Consider the following 20,747-nt stretch of genomic DNA (forward strand, 5'->3'; position numbering starts at 1 on the left):
GATAAGCCTTGTTAATCTTCTTCAGAGATCCTTTTGCAAATCAGTTCATCAAAGGCACCTTCCAGATGAGCATTTTCTTCTTCTGAATTTTATCTGGGATCTGTAAACCATTCTTTATCTGCACAGGTAGGGATCCAAGCAGAAGCTATCCAATCACTTTTATGGCCAGAGGAAAAGAGAGAACGTTGTGCTGGTGGATGCATGTATCACAATTATCTTGTACCTCGTTTTTCTGGATTGTTGATTTTGTTCTTTAGAATTTGGGTCCTACAAAGACCAGCTCCCCTCAAAAAGGCTCATTTTCCAGTTCAATGCTACTTTTACAAGTAATTATAATTGGCTATAAATGAAAATCTTAAGAAGGTCTTGACTGCAGTTTGAGGTGATTTTTATTTTATATTAATCATACCTGCTGTTATTCACAAACTTCTCAGCCTTGTGAAGGAACCCACTAAACACTTTTACACAAAACACAATTGGAGTATATTTACTGATAGCTACTTTCCTTATTCATTAGTAATTAAAATCTAGTATCAGACACTAAGCTTCATGAAACTATTGCAAGCACTGTGACAGACCAGTTAGCATAGTGTCTGGCCTCATGGCAGTAATCAATTCAATACCTCCAGGCTCTCTTGTGCAAAGCTTAAGCAATGATGGTGCTCACATGAATTCAGGTCTGCTTCCCTTTAAAACTGGATTCCAGAAGAAAAAAAATTTTATGAAGATGGTAAGAAATGTATTAATATGGTAAAACTACTACTTCAAAATCCAATGAAAAAAGAGCTGTTGAGCAATGCTGATTATTTGGGGTCCTGAAAAATGTCTCTCATATAAGTACTCTAAACAAAACGTCCTTTATAATGCCTTAAAAAATGTGAAAAGTTGGATTTTGCAGACTGCTTGGTGCACTTCTGCTTGTTTCTTTTTAAAAAAGTAGAAAAAAGCTACAATGTTGTAGTCCTTTGGTTTTATTTTCTGGGATTAAAAAAAACTATAGGCATCAATGTTTTTATGTGGTCCTCTTGAAGATATCCTTTATAATATCAAATGGCTTAATTCATGGGTCTTGATTATCAGTATTCTTCGACATCGTCAGCCTTGATTAACTGGTTGAAAATTTCAGAGCAGAGTAAGTAACCTTCATGAATATTTCCCCAGTCCCTGAGAATCATAATCACCACAGAAATATTTTGTCCTTTCATCATAAATCTCTGGCAAGTAGCCGTGTTCGTTCATTGTTAACAGGGCAAGGAGCAGTGTCATAGAGGGTTAATCCGTGCAAATTGGCTTCCACTCGTAAAGAAATTTTCTGGAAGAGAAAAGAAAGTTACACATAGAAGTTTGCTCCTTAAAGGCAGATCACATTTTTAATACATTCGGAGGAACATCTTTTGGGACTAGGAATGTAAATCTATTCTAATGAGTAACAAGAGTGAGACAGCTGTTGTACTGCCAACAGTATCATCTGTAGTACCAACAGAGTTGGGAAAAACAAGCTTCTCTACTCAGAAGTTCCTTAATTTTCTTTGGTTTCTACGGAGAATGCGTAAAACTAAACGTTGAGGATGGCCTACGTAAATGTAGGCAGAGTTAATAAAAACTCTCTGAAAGAATTTTTGCAAATTGTTTTATAAGGCTGGACATTGCTGGCAAAACACTATTTCTCCAAACACAGAAGGTACTCTTCTGGCATCACTGCTTATGAAGTTAATTTTCAAAAACGCCAGAGACTTGCTTCTAGAAAGCTTTCTTATTCCACCCAAAGGAGGTTTAATTGCATAAATTTAATTCCATGTCTTCTTACCTGAAAATCACGGATATAAGTCAGGAAAAAACCAAAGAAGGAAAATGACATAGACCATTCTGCTGCTGTAGTGATCATGTGAAGCACATAACCCTTAAGCGACAACAACAAAAAAGGAGTAGTTCTGTGAAATTTCATTCAAATGATCTATAATTTCTCTCAGATAAAAAACCTATAATATTTATAAACCAACCTGTGTTCTGAATATCAACCCCTGATTTATTTAACCTATCTCTAGATTTAAAGGTAGACATTAGAAAAGTCCTCCTAAATGATCCATCATAGTTTCATCTACAGCAAATAAAATTTTCACTTGAATAACTAAGAACAGGAACTTCTACTCTAGAATCAAGAAGTTACTGCCTTTCCCAAAGCTACGAGTCATTAATGCCACTAAAAAAAAATTTTAAGTAAACAATGCTCAGCATAAACTTAGTGGTGTTTTTTGAGTATTGAATAATATATAGATTAATTATAATTAGGAGAATCTAGTAAATTATTTTGCTCAATCACTCTCACAAACATGTCCTATTTACGACTGACTCTTTAAAAATAATTTAAAATAAAATGCCAACTGAGTGGTTTGTGAAAACAGATAAACTCATTTTATTGCCTATTTAAGTATATGTCCCTCTTGTCTTGTTCTCAGGATCAAAAATGCTATCTCTAGTCAGATATCCACTACATTGGAACCCAAATGCAAAGTCCATAATAATAAACTTACAGATAACAAAAAATGGGAAAAGAAATTTTTGCTTTCAATTCAGAAAACAAGTATTCTACGAATAAAAGATTTCAGTGGGGTATATGGTATACTATAACCATATTTAGAGGAATCAATTTCTGATAAGACTCTGCCATCACAACTCTCTTTATGTCTTGAAAATGTCCAAGGATCACAAAGTGGCTGGAGAAAAATGGATGGTTCTACATAAACTCTATCCTTTATAGAAAATAGTCCTATACATTAATAATTATTCTACTTTCATTATTAGTAATGTAATGAAAAGCACATCAAAAGCAATGAAAATCTTTAATATAAAACTAAGTTTTATAGACTGTCAGTTCTTACTTTGTCCTCAGGGTTCCAATGCAGTTTCTGTACTATATCAGCGCCAAAACTCCCAGTGTACAGAAGGGATGAGCAAGTCAGCACTATAAAAAAAGTAAGTCAAGGAAGAATCTCAGAGGAGACCTGTAAGTTTAAATTAGATTCAAAACCAAAATCACTTTAAAGGTCTAAAAGGATTACACATACATGTTTCCAAGGTCCAAACCCATTTTCTTAAAGACTTCAAGTTACACGGCAGTAGTAAAGTTTAAAACATGCCCAGAAGATTACTATGAAATGGTTTGCACCGTCTATCCCTCTTTGCTCAATAAATCAGCAGTTCTATCATAAGGTTTTGCTACATAATTGTTCTCAGGGAGGGCCTTAACTCATCCTTCCTATCCCTGAAGGGAGTATGATCAGGCTAAACATTATCCTTGTTCTTAGTTTAGTTATTAGGTCCTATGTAAAACTTGGATTTCATGCTTCCAATTCTTTAATTTAGGGTTTACTAACCCAACAATCTCACCCCCAAAAAAGGTCTGCTTATGATATGCCAACAGTGTTCACTTAAATTCTGTTACTTGATTCCTTTCCAAGTGTAGCCACATTTTACAGTAAAGGATACTGCTAAGTGCACTTACTCCACACCAGATAACCAACAGGAGCCTGATCCAGAAGATCTGTTTGCCGTGAATTTTGGGCTGCATTTGGTAGGAAAGGATGGTCTGAACAAACATATATAATGAGCCCATGCCAAAGGTGAGCACAGCTCCACATACATGTACAGCAAAAAAGGTGGTTTTCTGAGAGGTAGAAGGAAGAAATCAGTAAATAAAAGAAACTCAAAACACATTGCCAAAACTATATCTAAAACCCCAAGCCCAGCGATTTCAACAGAACATTCACTAAGTGGAATAGTTCTGTAGCGTCTACAGACTACTTCCCGAAGTAATATTCTCTCACAGGACTCAGCGTAAACCTGAGGATTACAGTAATCCAAATTATTTCATGCATTTGTGCCACTACTGAAAACATGATAGTGATTATTCATTTGCTCATTTAATAATATGTTTATTTGTGGGTTTCTTATGCATCAAACTACTGTTCTAAGCACACAGAAATATTAGTAAACAACACAGACAAAAATCTGGCTGTTAACATTTACGTTCAAGTGAAGGAACACAAATAGTAAATAATAAACTTCAGAAATACATAAATTCCATAATAAGTTAGATGGTGGTTATGGAGTATAGAAGGAATAGAAGAAGATAAAGAGGACTAGGATAGTTGGGAATGCAAGGGGTAGAGAGTTTCAGCTTAAATCTAATTAAAATCTAAATGCAACTTAAAAGCTCAAGAAATTAAAACATCTCCCCTTGGCTCTGATTTGATTGGTCTTAATAAATTATACTGTAAGGGATTACCATAATTTGTAATTTTTTTTTCTCCTTCACCTTACCTTTATTGGAATCCAGTTACATTTTACTATATATACCCTCTGTTTAAAAGTGAGGACAGTAGCTCTCCAAAAATTCTACTATCAGAGGCCTTTGGTGAACTCTCTAGTTTTTTTAAACTGATGCTATCTGTATGCCATTCGGTTGAGAAAGTGCTGTACAGCCCTTGGTAAAGAGGGTATGACTAAGGCAATAGGAGAAGAGAGGTTAGGTTAGTGTTGGTTCCCTCCATCTACAATCAACTGTGCTAATTCACAAACAGAGTCCACTTTTTTTAGTTGAAGGTGTAAGAAGTTTCTAATATAAAGAAGAAAAGATAACAAATTATTTTTAAAAGGTATTGGTTTCCTTTCGGAGATAAAAAGGGCTACTTCAATATGGTACGGGGTGTTTTAACTGGTAATGTTATGAGCTTTGGAAAGGGAAAAAATGTATCGTTACTACCACTTTGAGTAACAAAGGAAAAAAAAATTCAGCACCCATAAAACATAATGTAAAATGGTAATATCTTCTTGGTTCATATGAATTTATCTATATATATATATGGATAAAGGCTGTGGAAATAGAGGCAAAAATGAAATTGACTATTTTAGGGTTAAGAGCAGACATATGGGTAGATTTTTCTCCTTAAAAATATTCTCACATATATTGATGAAGCTAAACACAGATATACCCTGATCAGTGCCCACCTGTGATCAGCACACAGTTCTATCAACAAAATCATGTAGCTAAAAAGAATAATAAAGGATGGAGGGCATCTACTTTTGAATTTTTATAATCAAAACAGAGGTATATAAAAGTGGTTTCAACTGGCCATATTTTTGCTTAACCGAGTCAACTTTGTCATTTTAGAGACTAGGGAAACAGCAGAAGATCTTGAAATGGGCAAGAGGTTATCCTTTCAATGGAATGCTAGAGCCTCTGGGAATGGGTCTATAGATACGTGAATTTTACTTGGCTTTGTTAGGGCTATTTTGCAGAGAAAAGCTGAGTAATGATAGATGTTATGTATAGAGACAGAGATGTTATGTGTGGAGACAGAAGTTAACTTATTGAAAATGCATAGGAATGCAAATAATTCATATGACTAGAAATGCACAGTGTCAGACTAAATGCAATTGATTATCACTCTGTGAATAATAATCAGTTTTGCTAGTTTTGCATCAATTTATAAATTTGTTTGAGCATTCCTTATCTGACCATAAGTGTGTGCTACTTTGACTTCTCTTTTGAACTGGTTTGTAGTACCCACTATTTCTGTCATTAATTAGTAAATTAAATAAAACTTTTGACCTATGTACACAAGTCATTCTTTTATCCTCCTTAAAAATACATCCTTCAACAAAACAAAAGACAAAAACTTACTCTTTGATGAAGACAAACAAATTACAGAGATATGTGAGGTCAGGGCCAAATGTTTGCTATAGAACTTATAAATTACATATTGAGTGGTTTGTAATCTTTACCTAAAAGCAGTTAATGAAACTTAAGAACTAATCTTCTGCTTATTCTTACCCCTTCCATAGTCTCCTTGAGGATAAATTTTCTAGGGAGGGAGAATGCCATATGACAACAGAGTTCTGCTGCCACAGGCCAAGAAATGCCAAGGATTACTGGAAGCTAGGGAACAGGCATGGAATATTCTCCCTCTGATTCCCCAAAAGAGAACCAACCCTACCAATACTTTGACTTCAGATTGCTGGCCTCCTGAACTTTGAGAGAATAAATTTTTGTTATTTTAAGACACCCAAATTGTGGTATTTTTGTTATGACAGCCCTAGAAAATTAACATAGATTTCTGCCTAATCATCCCTTCCACATTTCCTTGACAAGGATAAATTTCCTGGTGCCAACTAAAGAATGTCACTTGTCAACTGGCTCTACAAGGACTGAGTCACCAGCCACTGGGGCTGCTGACCTGCAGTGCTCCCTGAAAGGAGTTCAGGGTGGAGATCAGGAATGAGGCCCTCTGTGCTCTGGAAAAACTGGCAGAACAGGCCTTCAGACAGTTAGATATTTTTAGGAGATAATTTTATGAAACCAGTTTCTTACATCTTCCAGTATTTAGAAAAACGGCTAAAATCATTAAGTAAGATGTCTGTGCCTCATGACTTTGCAGCAACCTTCTACTGAGATGTGTTTGATTGCACAAACCTGTTCTCTAAAATCACGTATACACTGACCTCCCCCCTTATCTCTCTGGAGCACGTCCTCAGTGCTATCTCAGAGGCTGCCTCCCAGGCTACAGTTCACAGTAAGTCCCCAAATAACACTGAAACTCACATCTCTCATGTTGTGCATTTTTATTTCAGTTGACACTAGGAAAGGAAAAATTCCTAGGCACTGAGGACACATTTTTGCTCTGCTATATATTTTTATACACATTTGTCTTCAAAGAAATTAAACCTGTATCTTTTAAGTCAGTTTTTAAATGCCGTATGATAATTATTAGGTCTCTTTAAATACAATCACGGTAATCTCAAGAGAATTTTTCACCCATCCTGCTTAATTCCCTTAGCCTCTCTCACAAAGGTACTAAATACTTAGTATCGGAGCATGCTTGTACTAAGTGCTATGTTAGGTGCTCAATATTCAATGGTGAACAAAACCACTGTGCTGTAATTGATGGAGAAACATATGAACTACAAAATTCTTAAATAAATTTTTAAAAAACCTACAGATATAAAATTAGACTATAAGAAGTGTTAAGAAAAATTAGTTTTTAGAGTCTTGCAGATCACCAAGGAAGAAAACTTGAAGTATATAGGAGGAAGTCATTGACAAAAAAAGACTTCCCTCAGGAAGTATAGTCTGCCAACTTCTATTTAGGCTTGGTGTTGTGGAACGTGCAATCAAAGAAACAATATATGAAATAAGAGTTAAATAAACTTGTCTTACGTAAGGAACACAGAAACGCCTATGTTATGGACAATGCAGATACAGGAGGGGAATGATGCAGAAGGAGGTTGGAGAGGTAGACAGCAGCCAGATTCTAAAAGACCTTTAAGTTAATTAAGCAGTTTGGCAGTTGAACGAATCATTTTGCCTCTCTTAAATGATATCTCTCCTCATGCAACCTTGGACCTGTGAGCTTTAAGCAGGCGTACAAGGAAGAAGAATGAGGAGTAGATATATTTCCAAAACATTACTTTGGATGCCATATTAAATTAAAGGGATGTAACAGTAAAAGCAGAGGAACTACTATGGAGGCCACAGCAGTAATCCAGATGAGAGATGATGAAATCTAACTTGGCTGAGAAGGAGATGGTAGAGAGAAGCAGATGCTTTCAAGAAATATTTAAGACATAAAGCCAGCAAGTCCCTACTTTAAAACAAAGCACTTGCCTCTCTTCTAAGTTAAGCTCTCTAACTGTAAGCCATTTACAGACGTGGTTTGTGTACCATTTTTCCTATTTGAATCAACCAGTTTGTCTCTGCAAAATAGAAATGGAAAGAGGAGAAAGAGGCAATGCACTCACCCCTTTAAATAAGCAGTGGAAGTTTACATTAGAAAGGAAGGGGAACGGTTTGACATCTGGGTACTATTACAGGGTCTGCTTATAAAGATGGTCCAGCAATGAAGCCATCAGTGACAGATATAGAGCACATTCAACAGGCCCAAAGCTGCATGAAAACAGATGTTACCCAGAGAAAAAAAACTAATTTGATTCAAAACTACAAGATCAACGGGACTCTTGTGATGGAGGTAAATTAAAACGAAAGCTGAAAACAAAACGAAGAATGCCTATGAATGCAAACTGTTTTAGTAGGTCAATGAAATAAAGGTAGAAAGGCAGCTTGCATGATGCTATTTGGACCTGCCACTGGAATTTACTGGGTTGTGAACAAATACCAGTTACTAATAGAAGTAGTTAAATGTGGAGGTCACTTAGGGATCCATTTTTACCACACAGTGATGAGAGATATTGTTAAATTGATCAACTGATCAAGGGATAACTAGAATCACGATCCATAGACTACATTCCCCAGCCCCTCCTGCACCTAGGAAATGAATGTCAGTGGAATGATATGAGTCACTGCCAGGTCAAGGTTTTTAAGAAGCAGGTGTGATTTCTGCATGTTCTCTTTGACTGTTTAAGGCAGACAGATGCAGAAGATAACAGGGTCTTAGGGAACGGCAGGACCCGCAGATGGATAGCATCTGGACCTTAAACCACTGTGGGAGGAAAGCCATCTATCAACCAAAAATACCTTCACTGGATCCACTTATATAAGAAATAAACATCAATTGTGTTAAGACACTGAAATTCTGGACTTTGTTAGAGCAGCAAGCATTACCCTGGTACCCACTTGGGTTATATTTATAGCATTTATGAGTATTAACCATTACCAAAACACTGAAAAATAGGAGAGCCAATCAGAAGCATTTAAGAAAGGAGAACTCTAAATAAGAGAAATGGAATATGCCTTTATATGTGTATTTATATGACGAGTGTGTGTTTGTATGTCTGAATGGTTATTAGGTGTGTAAGCAGGTTACCAAATCTCTAAATTGAAACTTTAAAGACAGCAGGGATTAATCAAAAAGCACCATATGCCCAGGATGCAGCTGGTATTACCAAAGACTCCTCTGAAAGAACGTCAATAAAAAGGAATGTGGAGAGTTTGCAAATATTTGGTGAAGGCTGACTGCCACTTTAACATTAAGAATTCCCTGAGAAAAGGCTGGAAGAGCTATAGAGCCTCCTTTTACTTCCTCATATAAGGGGCTGGGTACCTAGGAACACAAGCAATCAATGGGAACATCTAAACAAGAATATAAAATAGGTAGATTAAGTACAACCTGTTAGGCATATTTAAAAAATGTTGAAATCTATAATTGTGTCACTTACAATTGATATCAATTTTCTCTGTCTTGGGATAATCTCCAACTAAGTAGTAATAAAGAATCTACCAAGTAATGAGTCCTGGGGATTTTTTAAAAATCAGAATAATTTATATTTGTTCAGGAGATTACTGAGAATCAATTTCTCTAATTTCTAAGAGGGTCAAATAATTTAAAGGCAGTGGATTCCATTTTGTTAAGGCAAAGAAACAATGACAGCATGTAACCGAATGCGTCAGCTTTTCTTTTTTTAACGTGGATTTTTATGTGTTTCAGGAAAATACCTATGCTGGGCTAAAACACAAACCTGGAAGTTTGCCACAACAGAAAGTCCTAAACAACTCAGTAATCCAAGTACAAGGCCAGCCTTGTTTAATTTGATGATACAACTCTCTTCAGGATTCAGAGCATGAACTTGCTTATAACGAACATAAATGGTAGCAACGCCTGGGAAGACAGAATGAGAAAACAGCAAAGTAGTAAGTAACTAAGTAACAGCTGTAGATTTCTAAGTACTCTTAAGGCTGCATTATGAATCTATTGATATGTCTGTGTGACCGAGCAAGTCGTTTGCCTCCCACAGGTCTCATATTAAAAATAAGTTAGGAAAAATTTAAGAGATAAGTCTGACACTTTCTGAAAAATCTCTAATAGTAAATGTTATATAAAAAACAAAATATTCTATATAATTAGTACTAAAGTCTAAAGCAATTTGTCCTAGAATATGGATAAAATGGCCATAGGCAAAAAAACACCAAAAAATTATTTGCCTCACTTTCTTTTCCTTTTATGTCAAATTACTACAACTTGGCTCAATCAGATATAGCAGTTAAGAAAAAAGAAAAAAAAAAAACCCATTTGACTGTCCTTGTTAGTTAAGAAAGGGCCAAATCAAACCTTCTATTGCAAAAATAATGCCAAAGAACTCAGAAGTGTAGAAATGTAACACAGATACGCTTTTGTAGATATATTTTTAAAAACGTTAGTCATAAGATGAACTTTTATACATTGAATCATTTTTTTATCTTCAGTGTTTGATCTGAGCAAATAATAAACATCACAGGGACAAAATGAAAATATTTAAAACAATCACGATAGATGGAAAAAGCAGTATTTTAGTAAACCATTAATAGAAAAAAACTGGTTCAAAAGTAAATAATGAAAATGAATGCAAAATATTGTAGCAGAGCTCCATTCCTTTGGCATTAGAATACCGCTCAAAAATCAAAACATGGTTCCATAGCTATTCTTATACTTCTAAATTGTTTACCTTAAAAAATTTTCATTGGGGATAGTTGCGGTCAGCCTGTTTACAGTCTTCTATAGGCTGCTAAAGAAATCCACTTAAGGCCTCAACGAATATTTGGTTATATTTTACAACTTCTATTTGGATGAGTGGTCAAAGAGCCCTATATATATATTTTAAAAGATTTCCAGAATTTAGCATTTCTAGAATTTTTTTAAAGAAACATATCTGTGATCAATAACAACATTTCTTCAATTATACCTAGAAAGTAACACAAGTAACACGATAGTGTTGAAACAAGAAAAGCTCAATTCAGCTACTAATTTTGACTATTAAAACCACTCTCATCACTTACATAAAACTGCGGCGATATTTAACATTGCCCCGAACAAGCATTTTTCTGGAGCTACTGTACCAGTGTCACTGAAAGAAAAAAAAGAAGGTGTGCTAATTGCTCATATTAGATATACACATGCATTTCTTCTAAGGGATAGGAAACAATAGAGGTTACTTCAAATCCTTTACCTTCTCATAAATTCATGAGCTCAACTCTTAACGTGATTTTATGAAAACATAATTTGAGCTCACAATATTTGCCTCGTTCATGTATCACTTAAGATTATTTCTTCTTCACATAACAGAAGTCAATATAAATTGATAAAAGAGCTATCCCAGGCATGTTAAGGCTGTGTTATTGACATAGATCAGTCAGGCGATATGTCTCTGTCTCACCTGAATATTCCCGAAACACCACAAGATCTTTCATGACTCGGTCTTTTGACATCTGTTGTTGACTCTGCCTACATTCAATTAACACCTGATCATTTCCTGATTATTTACCAAGCACCTACCGTGTGGGACAGCACTTTAGGGACAGGAATACAGTGGTAAATAAAATAGACAAAGCCCTTACACTCCTGGAGCTTCCATTCAAGACCAGTTTTGAGTTCCCTCCTCTCTACAGCCTTGGCCAACCCCTCTAGCAGCAGGCTGATGCAAAGAGCATTCAGTCCAGACTCCCATCAAAATCCCGTATCACACTGTATTGCAGTATGTCTGTTTACATGTCTGTCTTTCAGCGCAGGGTGAACTACACAGATCCCGATCAACAACCCACCATTTACTAACTGTGAAACCTTGTGCCCTGTCTGTGAAATGGGGCTATCAATTTCCTCCCAGCCTCACTGGGTCAACTTGAGGAAATGAAACTGTGGTAATACATGCAAAGTATCTAGCACAGCAACAGGCATGCTGGAGACACCCATTAAATGTTGGCTAGTTCCTTCCCCTTTCCCCAAACGACTGTAAAGATTAAAAAGACAAAGTCTTTGGTCTCAAACTGAAGTACTATAGGAAAGAAATAAAAGAGAAATGGAAAAGTCACATCCAGTATGGAATTAGTAAGATTTGATGAACATTTGGATAAGGTTTAGGAAAAGTAAAGTATCAAATATGAATTCTAAGGATTGCTCCTTCCCACTCTAAAATGTATCTTCAGATACAAAAGAGTTTGATACTCTTTGATCATTTTCAGGGAGTGGGGGTTATGTTTGTTGTTGTTGTTGTTCCTCCTACATTTCAAGTTTTCAAGAATAATATACAAAGGGGGATGGTATAGCTCATTGGTAGAGTGCATGCCTAGCATGTACGCACAAGGTCCTGGGTTCAATCCCCAGTACCTCCATTAAAAAATAAGTAAGTAAACCTAATTACCTCTCCCTGCAAAAAACTTAAAAAAAAAAAAGAGTAATACACAATTACCATTCTTACAATCAGAAAAAAACTCCTTAACTTTAATAGTCATATTCCAATTGATGCTCCTGTTTTGAATTACCCAATAAGTAAGTAGTCAGATGCATGTCCAAGATGTGCTCTGGAACAAAATGACAAATTGGCCTGTGTGTGGAAACAGCCATGCCCATCACCTCGTCAGCACAGCACTTCAACCCAATCAGCGGTCATCAAGCTATTCTGATCACACAGCATCAGAAAAAAAATGGTCTGATCACCAATATATGTTCTCTGTTATATTATTATACATATATTAAACATAAGTTTAAATATTTTGAAATTAAAAAAATATAGATGTTTTAATAATTTCTTCTCATACCCCAGTGGTTAGTCTCATGAACCTTTCTTCAGTGTTCACTGCTTCAATCAACTAGAACACCGAAAGCACACTTGCAGTGGAATTGTCTTCCAAGTGGAATTTACATTTGGTTATGTCTTCTTGTGGCTATCACAATTAAACCTTTTAGATAGGGTTTATGAACTGAAAGGAACTTTACAGAGTATTTTGTCTAACGTAATCATTTTTCAGATGAAGGAAATGAGCCTAAGAGAAGTAAAAATAAGTACCACTGAATTGAAATATATTAGGATGTTGGAGAAAGATCCCAGGGTTAAAACTACTAAGTTCATGACCAAAAAAATTTAAAAAGGCAGAAGGACAGAGACAGAAAAGGAAGTGTCTAGGATTCTATCAGAAAATCACATGCAAAATCATCAGCGAACTGAAACTCTGAAGAGCTCAGTGGTCTCTTAAATTATTAAAAGCTCTTTAATGAGGAGGTATAGGAAATATATATAATAGAAATTATAGAGAAAATAAGACAGAGAAGCAATAACCAAAGAAATAAAAGTTGAAAAAATTTAAAGAGCTTTCTTCTTTACATTTTAATGTACTTTTATTATTATTTTTTAATGTATTTTTTGGATTGTTTATAATGAACATGTAGTGTTTAATCAGAAAACTCCACCATAAGGGGAATTACAAAATATGAAACAAACTGGCTTTAAGAATCATTAAAATACAAAAACAAAGACAAAAACTCTTTAAAAATGAAAGCAGACAAGTTCTTTGAGAGGAAATAAAAATGCTGAAGGACCCTCATGAATATGTATGTTGTTTTAGTTACTAAAAAATGAACTGGTTCCTTAAGTTACATATCTCTCTAGCACAGTCATAAACAGTGGTGACTATTTGTCAAATTATTCCTAGAACTGAAACCTTAAATTCTGAAATAACTTTGGGTTTTGTAAATCATCCTAAGGGACTCAATTTTTTGTTGATCTTTCTGCCATACCATACCACTGTGGAAACAACAAATGCAGAATGTAATGTCCTGATTTAAGCTAAACTGTGGAAGGAAATCAACCAAACCATTAAGCACCTTTGGAGGGGCAGGGACTGGAGAGGACGTTGGAAGAGACTTTCACTTTTTATTTTTATGATCACTCTAGTACTGTTTAAAATTTGTTATAATAAGCACATACTGCCTTTATAATTGGGAAAAAAAGAGGGTTATGGACATAGCACACACGATTGAGTACCCATACTTACATCATTAGTAGCTGTGAAATTTCAAAAATATTACCAATAAAATTTTAATACTCAATGTGTCAGAAAGTTCTAGGTAACATGTTATAAAAAGTAAGAGCATAGCCTCTAGAATCAAATTGCCCAATTACTGAGTCATGTTCCCTTGGACAAATGACAACCTCCCTGGACTGCATTTCCTCCTCTATCAAATGGGGGTCATAGTTCCCACCTCAAAAGGTGGTTGTAAGAATTCAATTATTTAAGACCTGAAGAATGCTTAGAACATTGCCTTGTACACAGTAAGTAGATCAGTAAGTGTTTGTCATTAACACTATCTTTTAATATTATTATTATTATTGTTCCAGAATTTTTTAATTTTAAGAGGAAAATAATTCCAATTCTATCTTCTGAGACCTCAGATACTTACTTGGAAGACAAGGCACTGAAGTGTCATAATTCACTAATTGATTCTTAGCCCTCTGTCTCCACATTTCTCCATCACACAGAAAGAGCCAAATAAACTTCCTCTTTACATTCCTTTTATTGTTATAGTATCAAACATAAAATCTGAATTTTAAAATATTAAAATTAAATATTGGGTTCAATGCTAAAATACGAATGAGACATGACGATGTTCTATATAAGAATACACTTCACTAACCTGATATAAGGCAAAACAGGGTCAACGTGGTGGAGTTCTATGGCAGTGATGTATGAAAATATGAAAGCAGCAGCTGTCCAAATGACAAGGGCTGAAGGAAGGAAACTGAGGCCTTGCTGAAACCACCACATCTCAAACAGGTCTTCTGAAGCAGAAACAAACAAATTAGGAAAGATTATTCACAAGTATGTCACCTATTCTACTTCAGCCACCCCGTCCCACAACCTTGTACATTTCTCACCCTCCTGCTTCACTTCTGATCAGCCCAGCACCATCTACTAACACCGGCTCTCTTTCAATTTCTTAGTAAATGGAACCAAGATTCACCCACTTCTTGTATCCAGAAATTTTTTCTCCCCTGTCCTTCTACGCATAATCAAGTACACCAAAGGCTGTTTATTCCACCTCCTAAATTTCTTCATATCTAACCCTTCTCTCCATCTTCACTGCCAGTACCCTACCTAAACCACCATCACTTCCCAACTAGATTATAAAAACTTCCTAAATGGTCCTCTCCTAGTCTGGACCACAGGCAATCTAGATTTCATTCTTAAATTGGAATGAGCCTTCTTATTCTGAAATACCAATCTGACCATTTTATTCTCCTTTGAAGAATCTCTGAGCGCCTCCCCTAGGCCCTTATAAGCTGTCTTTCCTCCTTAACATGGTCTATAAGGTCCTTTTACTGTCTAATCTCTATTGACGTTTCTACATTCGTCTCTGGCCACTTCTTTGATCTCAGTTATTTGATTTTGCTATTATCATCTTCATCCTCATTATAAAAGCAAACTACCATATGTCAGCAAGGCTACTAAGCACCTTAAATACGTGATCTCATTTACTGCTCACTACAGAATTTAGAGGTTATGAGAATTGCCCAAGGTCAGAGGGCTGCAGTAGACATGATTCAAACTCAGGCAGTTCCATTCTAATACCAATCACTATGCTATGTTGCCACAGAAAATTTCTTCCAAATGTGTTCAAAAATTTCAAAATTCCTCAAATGTGTCATGCCTTCTGGCGTGCCTTTGTCCACGATGTTTTGTCTGGATGTTGGTAAGTAGTAAGTGGTCAATAATATGAATTAGAAAACATTAGTGTATCTTCATACATTAAATTAAAAGAAAAATACAGAGGCACTTTCAAACATTAAGAAATTACTCCAACACACGTGAAAATAATTTCATGTTTGGAGTATCTTCTTACAGTTTGATGGATTGAAATTTAGTATTTCCCATGAGCTTTGTAAAACTTACAACTCTGATTTCCAAGATCCTCCAATGTGCTCAGCTTCCTCAGCTCAGACTGACCTTCCAAATAATGTCATCTCAGCCACTTTTGACTTGTACTTGTCACTTACTCAGATCATCTGACTTGTTGCTAAATATGTACATTTAACTTGTGCTACATAAGTTTCTTTTCCTTTCTCCCTGAAGTCACCATTATATTGCTTTGAGTAACTTCCTGTCTGAATTATCACAATCTCCTCTTTTCTGTTCTTTTTCCCAGATCAGTCCTTAATATTCTAGTGTAAGTTTCCCGAATAATAATTCTCAATTTCTATAAATCTCCAATAACTTCCAAAATCTTTCACGTCTCTCCTTTCATCTCTTTAAATGTTATTTTGTTTCTGATCAATTCGAATCTATAATCTTTAGGAGTCTAGTTTCATATTTGTCGGTTCTGCCAACCCTTGCGCATGTGTTTTTTTGGTTTTTGACTATGAGCCCCTGTCTGGATGATCTTAACTGGGAGTATTCTAAACAGCTTAGATTAAGGATAAATCATTGCAGGGAGAGTCGGTCTGTATTTTTGCCAGGCACTGTGGCACATCACTAACCTGGGCCAACTTTAATTTCTTGGCTTCCTTATTTTTTTAGACCACTTAGGTATGTAAATTTGAACCTTGAAGCTGAGTAATGCCAGACCCTGTAGTTTCAAGTTCTTATGTGGTTATCTTTATTTCCCCACCTGGAGCTGTGGTGAAAATGAATAAATTTCTTTGTGACCCCCCTGTGTCGGGAAGGCAGTATTCTTCCTAGCCCACCTTTCACTGAGTGTACAGATTTTTGAGGGTCCTGGCTGAACTGGAGAGAGGTGGTTCCAAGGCCATGAGCTGCACAATTTCAAGTAAAAATAACTACATTTTACTTTTTATGAAGAAAAGATATCCCCTGACACACGGGCATCATCCACACAAACTATCACGTGAATGGTGCCCCTTGGAGGAGAAAGCGTGGGAGGTCAAGGGGTATGAGTTCCATCTCTCTGCTTTGGGTGGGGAGCATGGGGAGCCTATCACATTCATCCTTAATTGTACTTTATTTCTGCTGCTAGCCAAAAGCACCCCCAAAGAGATGCACTGCTGGTTTACCACTCTGGTTTCAGCTCTCTTTGACTTTCTAGGCCTAGGAATTTCCCTTTCTTTCCTTCATGAACTGCTATGCATTTAAGAGGCTACTGTAATTTATTCAGCACTTGGGTGTTTTAGCAAAGGAGATTTTTAAAACATTTTGTCCACCCATGGCTAGAAGCATAACCTCCTCCTTTAATCGCTTTTGCCATGTCCAAATCCTTCTTACTATTCAAAATGGAGCTGAAATACCATCTTCTACTCACAACCTTCCCTAATCCCTTCAAATCTGGAATTAAGCACCCTTTCCTCTGAGAACACTTGATTTGCACATCTCTTACAGCTCATTATCTTTTATGGTATAAAAATCTGGGAGGGTGTCTGATGTGGATAAAATCCTTGATGTGGGACTCCACTTTACTACCCAAGCAGAGAAGAGGGCCTTGCTCATAGAAATTACTCAGTAAGTTTTTTTTTTTAATGAACAAACAGCCAAAATGAAATCCCTTTAAGCCCTCAAAAGGTTTATGATTTTCCTATTTCAGTACACAGTACCGGCCACCCCCAACTTACGATATAGTTCAACTTAAAAATTTTTCCACTTTATGATGGTGCAAAAGCAATAAGCATTCATTAGACATCACACTTCGAGTTTTGATCTCTTCCTGGGCTCGTGATGTGCAGCGTAATACTCTTGTGAAACAGCAGCAAGCCACAGCTCCCAGTCAGCCACACCATCCCAGGGTGAACAGCCGATTCCCTTATCACCATCTGTACCCACACAAGCACTCTGTTTTTCATTTTCAGTACAGTAGTCAATAAATTACATGAGAATTCAATACTTCATTATAAAATGGGCTTTGTGTTAGATGATTTTGCCCAACTGCAGACTAATACAAGTGTTTCAGCAAGTTTATGGTAGGTTAAGTTAAGCTACGTATGCTATTTCAGTAGGTTATACATATTAATGTATTATTGACTTCGGATATTTTCAGCTTACAATGGGTTTATTGGGATGTAACCCCATCAAAGGTGGAGGAAGATCTGTATGTGTTACCATTTTTCCAGGCCATCCAGATTCTAAGGCCTCAAAGTACCTTTAGGGTCTCTCTTCCAAAGCCCACACATGTTGTCACTAGGTGATGACAATTCTACCTCCAGCCATTTGCAACCATTCTTCCTTGTAGTCTACCAGTGTAGCCACTTAGGTCAGATTCTCAACTCTTTTGGTCTGCTTTTTCTCTTCCCCTCCATCCATTCTATACGCACTGCCAAATTAACATTCCTAAAATGTTTTTCTGCTCAAAAACTTTTTTTAAAATAAAACTGTGTGAACTTAGGCAAGCATCATTAATTTTTCTGAATTAGTTTCTCCTTTGGAAAATGCGGGTATTTTTGGCCAAGGCTGCGCTGCCCAATACAGTCACCACTAGCCATATGTTGGCTGTTGAAGTTAAAATTTCAATTGATTAAAAAAATTTTAATTTCAGCTCCTCAGGTGCACTAGACACATTTCAAGTGCTCAAAAGCCACAGGTGTCAAGTAGCTACCATTTAAGACGGTGAAAATACAGAACACTTCCATTATCGTAGAAAAGTTGGGCTGTGCCGGATAATTACTGCAGGGATTACGCTGCTGACATGGCACAAGTAAAGAACCTAAACACACTGGTGATACTGGTAGCTTTTAGTATTTACTGTTTATGGGCTAAAATAATACTCGCTTCAGAGAGGTTTTCTTTCAAGAACTAAATGAGATAACATACATAAGATACTCTCACAGGTGGTCAATAAATGTTTGTTCCTCTTTTAGAATGTGAAAGATGAATTACCTGTTTACAAGTTCACAAAATATCAGTCTTAAAATCTGCCCAAACCTTTACCTTTTGAAAATCGTGAAATCCACATACAAAAAAATAGAGGTTGTTTTGACCCAGATGCTCTTAAACATGTAAAATTTCAATTCAATGCACCAACACTGTAGGCAGAACACTATTCTATAGCATTATTAATTTTTTCTTTAAATAGTTGATACTCATGTATTTTATAATGATTTGTACCATCTAGAATTAATATTTTAAACCTGAGGTATCAATTTTCTTATTCTTTCTCCCATTAGACACTTTTCCCTTATCTCAAAAAGGATAAAATAAAATGAAAAACACAGAAGGAAAGACAATAATGAGGGAAGGCTGATAACTTAATATTAAGCAAAATAAAGCACAGACTAGTCCCTGTGATGCAATGGAAAGAACACAGCTGTGAGGTCAGATTTATCTAAGTGCAAATTCTAGCTTTTCATGTCCCAGCTGTATGATTTCAGGCAAGTTACTCAGCTTCTCTGAGTTACGGTATCCTGAAAGTAGCCATCTCAGAAGGCTGTTCCTTACAACAGAACAGAGTGGGCATATAATATAAAAATGATAGGTGATGTATCAATTCTGCACAACCACCACTAGCCACAGGGATGGGGAACGACAACACTTAATTCTTAGTATATATGAATCATTTTGGATTCCTATTTCCTTAAGCTTTTAGGGTTCTGGTTATCTGAACTGACATTTTAGAGAAGGAGCAGGGATTGAAATGGTTTACCAGTTTGCTAATGACTACTGAGAAACCTAAGTGCACCAACTAGGTGGGGCAGACTACTTACCTATGCGTTGTTATCACTGGAAAGCTGGAAGCACCGCTGGCTAACTGCCAACCAGGCAAAATTAATTTTAATGGTTTATAATTTAAGAAACTTTTCAAGATACTTGAAAATACGCAGGAATAAGCTTCACATACCAGTGAGAGTGTTTAACAAAATGTTCTTGCATCTCTCACCTATCTTCTCTGCTCTCCTTGAAGATCCATGAATCAGAACTGCAGCTACAATTTGTAAACTTCACAAATATTGAAGTGCCACTGGTAAAAAGACGAATTTCTTATGCTGTCTCCTCTAAGTGGTTACTGCTTAGAAACAATAAGAATAAATAGTCCAAGTGAAGAGAGAAAGCCCTAAGCTCCTTTTAGAGGTACATAGAATCATCAGGCCCAAAGCAAAGCATAATAGAAAATGGTTATTTTTCTTAACTGTAACTTGGCCTTCTAACAAATGTAATATTCTCGTAATGGTTACAAACTAAAGTCTAGAAGATTAAGGCGCTTTTTTGTAAACTGGATCAAATGTTATAGGGAGAGAAACGGTGGAGAATCCGAAAATGCAATGCAAATTACAGCTGTATTTGCGTACTGATTTACAAATTTAACTTTGGGGGAACTGGAAAAATGTAGCGTTTCGCAAACGTATCCTAATGTAAGCATGGTTGAGGACACAAAGGACGAGCCATTTATCTTTCTGTGTTGGGCACCCCGCGATACAATTGGGTGTAGCAGATTTGAGCTTCGCGTAAACACAAGGTCACACGGATCGCAATTTCAAATCTTCCTTCCGCCCCCGCCATCCCCCACCTCCGCCCCACACCAAGGAATCTGAGCCCAGCAGTGATAAAGGGAACGTATACTCAACCGCAGTTTGTTGTGGAATTGGGGCGAAGGTTCTTTGCAACCGCTTAAAAGAAATAAAACCAAGGAATTATTTACACCCACCGCTGCTTTATTCCGGAGGCGCAAAGCTCTTGGACGAAGATCTCGGCTACGCTTTGCCTGGGGCTGGGAAATGATGCAGGAGGCGGAGCTTGGCCCGGCTAGGGGCATGCGGGCTGGGGTTTAGAGGAGAAGACCAAGGACCTGGACGGAAAGGTGAGGCGCAGAGACCTGAGCCCAGCCTGCACCCGCTCCCGCCCCATCCCGGGTCCCGGGGAGCCCGCCCGCTGCTCCGGCCAGCACCCGGTCCCTCTCCCGCGCGTCGCGTACGGTAGTCCCTGGAGGCAGGGCGAGCCCGCACGCGACTCTCACGCCCGCCACGGAGGTCAAGGCTCCCAGCAGCATCCGCCTCCCCGACCCACCCGATCCCATCCTCTGACACACATGCCCTAGTGGAAGCTGAGCCTGTCC

At 36.9% G+C, this 20,747-nt stretch overlaps 2 protein-coding genes across 7 annotated transcripts in view; one reads left to right on the forward strand and one right to left on the reverse strand.

The window, feature by feature from the left end:
- Positions 1–371: 371 nt before the first annotated feature.
- On the reverse strand, positions 372–20,480 carry DRAM2 (DNA damage regulated autophagy modulator 2). Of its 6 annotated transcripts, none has more exons than XM_031446728.2 (9): positions 20,340–20,480; positions 19,575–19,700; positions 14,394–14,535; positions 10,766–10,833; positions 9,472–9,611; positions 3,487–3,664; positions 2,880–2,962; positions 1,808–1,900; positions 372–1,312 (listed from the first exon to the last, which is right to left on the reverse strand). In XM_031446728.2, exons 3-9 carry the CDS (start codon positions 14,522–14,524, stop codon positions 1,205–1,207), a joined length of 801 nt encoding a protein of 266 aa, XP_031302588.1. In that variant the 5' UTR covers positions 14,525–14,535; positions 19,575–19,700; positions 20,340–20,480; the 3' UTR covers positions 372–1,204. The 6 variants fall into 6 exon arrangements, with proteins under 6 accessions (XP_031302588.1, XP_031302585.1, XP_064344879.1 ...); XM_031446725.2 differs by having other exon boundaries at positions 14,394–14,538; XM_064488809.1 differs by lacking the exon at positions 1,808–1,900 and having other exon boundaries at positions 14,394–14,538.
- CEPT1 (choline/ethanolamine phosphotransferase 1) overlaps positions 20,355–20,747 on the forward strand; it is a 35,966-nt gene continuing 35,573 nt past the window's right edge. Inside the window, exon 1 of the mRNA XM_010993471.3 lies at positions 20,355–20,492. The gene's annotated coding sequence lies outside the window, so the exon portion shown is untranslated. The remainder of the gene's footprint in view (positions 20,493–20,747) is intronic.

Source organism: Camelus dromedarius, chromosome 9 (assembly GCF_036321535.1).
Source record: "Camelus dromedarius isolate mCamDro1 chromosome 9, mCamDro1.pat, whole genome shotgun sequence".
NCBI lineage: Eukaryota > Metazoa > Chordata > Mammalia > Artiodactyla > Camelidae > Camelus > Camelus dromedarius.

Excerpts from the sequence above, each read along its gene's own strand:
- DRAM2 (XM_031446728.2), bottom strand. The coding sequence starts at position 14,524 with ATGTGGTGGTTTCAGCAAGGCCTCAGTTTCCTTCCTTCAGCCCTTGTC. Across the intron at positions 9,612-10,765 it reads AAATATCGCCGCAGTTTTAT|GCGTTGCTACCATTTATGTT; the intron begins GTAAGTGATGAG and ends CTGTCTTCCCAG. Across the intron at positions 1,901-2,879 it reads ATTGGAACCCTGAGGACAAA|GGTTATGTGCTTCACATGAT; the intron begins GTAAGAACTGAC and ends TTGTCGCTTAAG.